At 40.0% G+C, this 8,155-nt stretch overlaps 1 protein-coding gene across 2 annotated transcripts in view; it reads left to right on the forward strand.

The window, feature by feature from the left end:
- The first annotated feature begins 1,170 nt into the window (after positions 1-1,170).
- degs1 (delta(4)-desaturase, sphingolipid 1) overlaps positions 1,171-8,155 on the forward strand; it is a 29,519-nt gene continuing 22,534 nt past the window's right edge. The window contains exon 1 of one of the 2 annotated variants that reach the window (XM_086044809.1): positions 1,171-1,373. In XM_086044809.1, the coding sequence (XP_085900935.1) occupies positions 1,292-1,373 (82 nt within the window). In that variant the 5' untranslated portion in view covers positions 1,171-1,291. The remainder of the gene's footprint in view (positions 1,374-8,155) is intronic. The other variant, XM_086044810.1, reaches the window with a different exon arrangement.

Genomic DNA, 8,155 nt, shown 5'->3' on the forward strand with positions numbered 1-8,155 from the left:
AAATGACTTTGGTATTTAGAAGGAAATCTATCAAGCCATTCATCCATAACGAAAAATAAGATTTTTAGTAGGATATCTCTGGTAAAGATCATTCATGGACTGAGTAATTTCAGAAATCATTTTTTTGTTTTGGTTAAGGCTGTTGTACCCATAAATGTTTCCAAGAATTAGAAAATCTTCGTTTGCTTCTAAGACACAAATTAACCAGTGACCTAATGGGTCCCTGTTTGTCGATAGAATTCTACCAGGGAAGTTGTTCAAAAGTAAAGCCACACCTGCCGATTTATTTGCATCGTGACTAAATACAATTTTGTCTCCCCACTGATTCAACCAGAATTTTTCATCCATATCATTCGAATGTGTTTCTTGTAGGAGAACACATTGTGCTTTTTCATTTTTGCAAAACAGAAATGTTGATTTTCTTTTAATAGAATTTCTGAGACCCCTAGCATTAAGAGAAAAGAGAAAACTTAGAACTAAAAAGGGCATAAAAAGGAGATAGAACTATAACTACAGATGTAAACGTTAGTTTGAAACTAAGCTCTGTAGTATATCGCCCCTACATAATACTATTAATTACGATGACATTTGTGTCCACTGATAGTGTAGTGGTACACACGCCTGAGTTGTGTGCGGGCAGCGTGGGATCGATTCCCGCTCAGTGACAGTGTCTATGTGTGCCCTGCGACTGGCTGGCGACCAGTTCGGGGTGTAGTCTGCCTTCGCCCATTGACGGCTGGGATAGGCTCCAGCAACTCCCTGCGACCCTGTATAGGATAAGCGCTTTGGAAGATGACATGACATGACATGACAATGACATTTGTAAAATAGTTCTTGTTAAATATTAATTCAACAAGTAAACGTATACTTTTACATGTAAACTTTAACAAATCAAGTACACAATTAGAAACCTAATCTAACGCATAACCTTCAAATTTAAACTGTAGAAAATTTAACAAACTCTCACTAAACTGCCATATATACTATAAAACATTTGTATCCAAATTGAAAAATCTAGGATAAAAATGTAGACACAAAACTGAGCATTGAAAAGATGAGAATTTGACTTCATTTTCTAGACTCCAAAGGAAGGTTGAAGAAGAAATATACAACAGCACCGTTTTCGTTTCCGTGTTATGACGACTTCCGAGTTACAAGAACGCTACTTGGGCACGTCATATGGGCGGGGTGCAAAAGTGGAAAGCAGAAGGGAGACGGGCCACCATTTTATAACGCCTTAGATTTCTAACCTATGTGTCTTGGGAAATACGTTTAAGATATTTCCTCTGAGATGGGGAATTGGGTAAGCCGTGAGGACTATGAATGGGTTTATACTGACCAGCCACACGCTGACAGGAGGAAAGAGATCCTTGGTAAGTTATCTTATCTTTTTGACAAGTTGGATAACCTTAGCGCAGACGTTGCTGTGCCACCCCTCTTATCATAATTGCTGTTCATTGATTTACATCCAATGTCGCATTTTAACAAAGTTACCTCCAGAGAAGCGTATTTTAGTTGGAAACGGTAGTTAACGGTTCTAGATCATTGGCCGCCAACGTCATCGTTACATAAGCTAAATCGATGCCATCTCTTCTGTGTAAGTGAATGTGCTGTACTACTGTACACGATTTCGGCCAGACCAGACATCTCTAAGTCTGACTGTGGAATCGTTCACTCTTTTCCTACTCCCTCATCACAAGATCGTGATTTGAATGTAGCGTACTATGCAAGCGTACTCGTCATTCAAATTATAATGGTTAGCGAAAACTATTCTGGCGCGCCGTTAAATACGTCATAGCCGTTGCATACGGGATCAACATCAGCTTGTGACACTATACAAATACGTTAGTGAACAAATAAACACGTGTTCTTACATTAAAAATATATTAAAAACTCACGTGCTTAAAGGCAGCAATACCTTGGAAGCGAAAAATAATTTTTGCAATGCTGCAACATAGTGCCGTCGTTGGGCCAATGTTAGTGGTGCGATGACTCCCTAAAATGTTGGGGTACTCACCCCCAAATCAAATTATTTTTGCTGATAAATTGTATAAACGGGTGTCTAATAATGCTGTCTACATGTCCTGGTCATTATTTCAACATTTTTGTGTGTGTTTTTTAAATTCTTGAATTTGGGGCAAAAACCTAAAGGTCTCTGTGGTGCCATCATCAGGTTAAACACTGAACTGCATGTGAATTTGGCTTTCTGTTCTCTGTTCTCTGATTGGATTAGAGGGTCCCTCTTAGCCAATGGGATGCCAGGCAGATGCTAGGCTAGCCAATGGCAGAGTAGCTATGAGTATGAAACTCCGGAGCTGCTCGGAGCAGCCCATACTGCTCGGAGCAGCCCATACTGCTCGGAGCAGCCCATACTGCTCGGAGCAGCCCATACTGCTCGGAGCAGCCCATACTGCTCGGAGCAGCCCATACTGCGAGTATCAGCCCATACTTTTACCTTTCGTATCCTGAAATTTCTCTCGTAACTAGAGGCAATATTTTCCTGTTGAGGCGTTTCGTAACTTGAAAATTTCGTATGGAGAGACGTTCGTAAGTAGAGGTACCACTGTATCAAGTAAAAGTTGTTTTATTTTGGGAATTTAACATAAAAGATGAAACCAACACATTTTATTGACATCTCAAGCAGTTCCCGGTTGTAACGTTGCTGATTAAGATTTTCATCTTATTAAAACCACAAACTCAGAAAATTAGAATACTGTGAAAAGCTTCAGATTTGTACGTTCAAAGAGTCAAATTCAAATCGGGCAAGTAATACAAAACACCTGCAAAAGGGTCCTGATCCTTTAAAAAGTCAGTTTTATGCCGCCGTCAAACTACACAAATATATCTTAGAGCACATATGTCAAAGAGAAGGTTTTCTACAGTCCCTGGGATGATATTGCTTTATTATTTGATCCGTCCCGCAGCCCGCTGCAAGCCGGTGTGGGTAGCAGATGTGATCGGGTCCTTCGCACCAGCAGATGATGTCACGCTTTAAAATATATTGTAGCGTCTTCCAAGAACACAGACGTAGTTTAATCATCACGTTTTTATTAGTCCAACCGGCTACTGTGGGCCGCAGCCGACGCCAATACAGTATGACAACCGTTCAGTCAAAAAAGAGCAACGACTCTTCTGTTCGTCCTCTGCTACTCCCGCTCGCATGCCCTCCCATCCAGCGAGCCGCATGATGCATTCATTAACATCGGAAACAACACAACTTGGCAAGACACATATTCGACTAGAACACAGATAACCCAATTTGTTACATTATTTCTGTAATATATTTCATTGCATCTATGTTTGCCACCCCGTGGCTGTTGTTATAACGAACATTACCGCTACTTTTGTGAGGATCCTCCTTCGGTCGTCTACGTGCCGACTGAAGACTTCACATCACTTTTCGTGGCTTTCAGAATGGGATTGTGGTGAAAAATTATTTGGAGTAAAACACACTTTATTAAGAAATACTTCATGTTAGGAATCTCACCTTGTTTTATTATTAGTAATTGTTGGCATTTGATAAATTCATTGAGTTTCGACATAGTGCTGAGATGTCCCACACTGTGAGCAGGAGTTGAATCCTCCTCGGGCACTAAGTGGTGTTAGCGAGTGACGTTTCTTTCCTTTTTCTTCCTTCAACACAGTTTGTAGTTTGTTTGTGCCAGCAAACTCAGTAGTTGCAGATTTCCTGTGTTTCACCACGTTTGTTGTTGTGTGTAAATGTTAAAAGGTGAGTTTAATCATTTAGGTTGGTGTCAGGTAACTGCTGTACATAATAGCCTGGATATGTTCTCGTGAGTGATGTCACGTTGATGAACACTAGTTAGCTACTATGCTAACTATGCTAGTGATGAAACGTGTGAATGTGTATTGTATGTATTGTTTGGCTGTTTAATCGCTTAAACAGTGAATTGTAATGTTTCGGCATATTGTATGGCGTAGGGACGGTGGGTCATGGCCATGTTTTCACGAACAAGTTAATTTTATATATTTTTTGATCAGGAAAATGAATTTTATCCATTTAATTTTGGAGAAATTAGGAAATAAGTAACTCCATGAATAACACCCCTTGATAATGAGCACAATGGCCGCGCCCCTACCATTCTATCCTTGTTCGGCCGGAGTCACGCGAGGAACCGATTCCAAATCCTCCATTGAAAATCATTGTACTTTTATTGCTTATAACTAGGGATGGGAATTTCGACTAATTTGCCCGCCGACTAGTCTAAAATTTTATTTGCGACTAGTCTATAAGCAAGAAAACTTGAAATTTAATACATATTGAATTCAAAGTTTAAAATGCAAATGTTTTGTGTATTTACAGTCGGGGCTATTTTAGCCCAAACATTCAGGACAGTTTGTTAATTTAAATTATATATTTATATTTATTTGAATAAATGTTTTTGTATTATTTTTCACAAAAGCTTTATTTTTGAGAAGTTCAAGACAATACAATAATGCAACTGTTACTGAAAGCATGCTACTGAACACCAATTGATTGGCTAACCTTGTCTTGCTATAGAAAGAAAATATATATGACAAACAACGCTGCGTTTTAAATGGCAAGCAAGGAAAGTCTTTCTAATCTAAGCAATTTATGTAATCATATGGTACCTGATGTATCTGTATGTACAGTAGCTGCTGCTACGCATGATATAAGCTAAATATTAGCTAGATATGTGCATTTGTGTGTTGAACTTGTTGGCTCAATATTGCAATTAGACGTATTTAGCCGATTCTGACTTTGGGTCATGAGCCGCATCGAGGCGTCGGCCGAATGAGCCGGCCGGGCCGGCCCGGATTACCGACCCGGATTACCGACCCCGCAAAGGGCGACTGCTGCCACCACGGTGTCCCAGCAGCCACTGCAGCTGTGGAGATCTGTGGGAAGGGCCCGCCCCGCCCAGAGTCGCCACCGCCGCTGCCCACGCTTGCCGGCCGGGACGAGGAGCTGAGCGTGACTGGAGGCGAGCTAACGTGCTATTTTTGCTACGCAGCTTGCGGCAGGAGCTTGAGGCTGCGCGCCGCACATGTGGTTTCTCATCGCACCGGGAGACTGGTTGTAAGCGAGTTTATGCTTACAAAGCCTACAGACGACCGTGTTGTCATCTGCTGCATCAAAATACTGCCAAACGGTGACGTTGTTTTTTGTGGGAGCTTCGACATCTCTTTTCTTCCCCAAACTTAGTGTGCCCGCCCCCTACAATGTGTGCGTGTGGGCGGGGGAGAAGGAGCAATTCTCTCTCTTGGTGCTTGGCTTGTTTACAGAGGCAGAGAGACGTGAGGAACAAGATGCGTGATAATGCAGCGTTTAACCGACTAGTAAAATACTCAACGTTTAATAAATCGTAGATGGTTAAACGACTAGTTGCACACATCCCTATTTGTAAACATATTTAACTCTTCTTGTCCACCAAGAGAGTCAAATCATATGAGTAAAACTAAACGAAACATTTTTATTGGTTTTTAAGTTTGTTTTAATTTAACTCTGACCCGAAACGTTTTGTTTTGCTTCTCTAATATGCATACCGGTAATTAGATCTACAGTATTTTCCGGACTATGCGTCGCTCCGGAGTACAAGTTGCACCTGCCATAAAATGTATTATAAAGAAGAAAGAACATATATAAGTCGCACTAGAGTATAAGTCGCATTTTTGGAGGAAATTTATTATGCGCTTAGTACACATCATTTCCATCGAGCTACGATGGTAACATTTAGCTAACATTCACATATTATAGCATACAAGAAAGTTACGGGAAGATAACTTTAAACACCAAAACGGTTGTAGATGGATTAGATAAGTCTTTTATTTATCGTCCACCATGTAGAATGTTTCCAAGTCTCCAAAAGTATTTATGTATTCGGTCGTAATTATCTATGTTAGTCTCCTGCGCTCTGCTCCCTACATGTGTGGATGCATGATCTCAGACACACACAAAGCCATGGGCACGGCAACTGCCTGTTTGTGGTTCATTCTTGTTCAACCATCGTCTGTAAGTAACTTAGACAATTGTGTGTAATGAGCATGCAACATTTATATACGAGCTGAATTGTGGATGATTGTGGGTTGTTGACCGAACATACTAATCGCTACTGCTAATCGCCATCGCAAATCGTTAGCATGTCTGCCTGTTTGTGGTTTATTCTTGTTCAATCGTCGTCTGTAAGTAACTTAGACAATTGTGTGTAATGAGAATGCAACACTTATATACGAGCTGAATCGTGGATGATTGTGGGTTGTTGACTGAACATACTAATTGCTATCGCTAATGCTAATCGCGATCGCTAATCGTTAGCATAGGCTCATCTTGTTCATGTCTATAAAAATACATGTGTATGTAATGCATAGATTGATAACATTTTCTTTTTCTTGTGCAATTTCACAATATAAACAGGCAACTTCGCTGCACACCTGGAGTCTGTGGAGTTTGTTTGTGAATGTTTAGCTGTTCAACTTGAAAGGCCTTAACAGTCAAATTTTCTTTTTATCATACAATTTTGATAACTTATTCAACACAATATTAGATTTTAACCATTTAAATTATTCATGCATTTTAATAGCTCTTGGGATTTATCTTTGTTTCTTTATGTGGGTTAAAATTACATGTGAACTATATACACTACAGGTTATTCTGCCCGTTGTAAAGTCAATATGTAATGCAGGTTTATATGCAGCCTTAGAACGCCCTCTGGTGGTTGTTTGGTGTATTGCTTGCTGTCCTTGAAAAGGAAAGGGATACAATATAATGTGTTAATAATTTCACACATAAGTCGCTCCAGACCTCCTGTTAGCTATCAAATCAGCGCTCGGAGCACCAACGGGAAGTGACAAATGCAGAAAAACAGTGAGCACGCCTCCGTTGCCTTAATCTTACAAGTACAAGAGCAAGCGTTGACAATGTAAGTATATCACAATACCGTGTCAAGAACGTGATGGTTTATTTCACGTGAGAGTTAATCGTGAGCGAAGAATATAGCTGAATGCATTGTTTACGTTTTTATAATCTGTCCCCGGCCAACAGCTTCCCGTTTGGATTTTTCTAACCATGAGAAATGGTGACTACCGCCGCCGATGGTATGTAAGGGTATTACATTTTATGCATGCGCAGAAGGTACTTTAATGGTCAGCATCGCTGTCTGTCGTTGCGGTGTATTCCTCCAGCGTGACATGCCGATAGCCGGCTGGACGCCACAGGGGGTAAGCGTCTTTTTGGTCACCCCCACTAGTCTTATTCTCTGTATTCCTGTGATCATGTTGAGTGACTGTAGCAAGGGCCGATACCGATTCCAATCACATGGAATATCTGTATATTTTTCCATTTATTTATGGTGACTGCTATTATGCAATATTATTTGAAAAAAAACAGCCATATTATTGCCGTAATTTTGACAAAAATATATATATATTTTCAAAAGCATGAAGAAATACAAAACCGTTGCTGGCACAATACAATCATTAGCCAGTCACAAAGATAACTGAAAAACTTAAAATTACCAGCTTTTAGTAACACAGTTTTTAACAGATCAAAATAATCAGCAGTCTCAAAAGACTTAATTATGCAAATAGTCAAATAAATAACATGCCACCTAAACATTGGATGGTTCAGAATATTATCAAAGTAGAAAAAATAGTCACATGCAGGCTTCACTCAAATGAACTATTCAATGAGTTCCTAAATTGAAACAACTCAGGAACTTGTTTGTTGTCTTATGCAGACAAACTATCTTGTGCATTTGTCAAGGAGAAAAAAGTCACTGTTAATCTTTTTGTGAATTATAAAATGATATAGTGGGTCTGTTGCGCACAAGTGACCTACAATGCGTCTCCCTGCGGCAATAATGCCACTTATACTGCGCTGTGACAGTAACTTATCAAGCATAAGATGCAGCATGCGTGCCATACAGCCCAAACTCGGTTGCCCATTTATCAGTCATAGCTTTCCGCATGTTCCGTGCATTATAGCTCAATACCACGTGTATATGCCTCGTTCGAACATTGTCATTAAAAGCTGTACACGAGCAAAAAACTTCCTTGTTAGACTCAACATCGACACAGGACTGACATCCGAGCTCCATTTAACACTTGTAAAACTTAAACAGGATAATAGGCCTTCTTTTAGGAAACTTTTGATGCGACAATACACTCTCTGGTG

Source organism: Filicampus tigris, chromosome 11 (assembly GCF_054856515.1).
Source record: "Filicampus tigris isolate MCC_2025a chromosome 11, RoL_Ftig_1.0, whole genome shotgun sequence".
NCBI lineage: Eukaryota > Metazoa > Chordata > Actinopteri > Syngnathiformes > Syngnathidae > Filicampus > Filicampus tigris.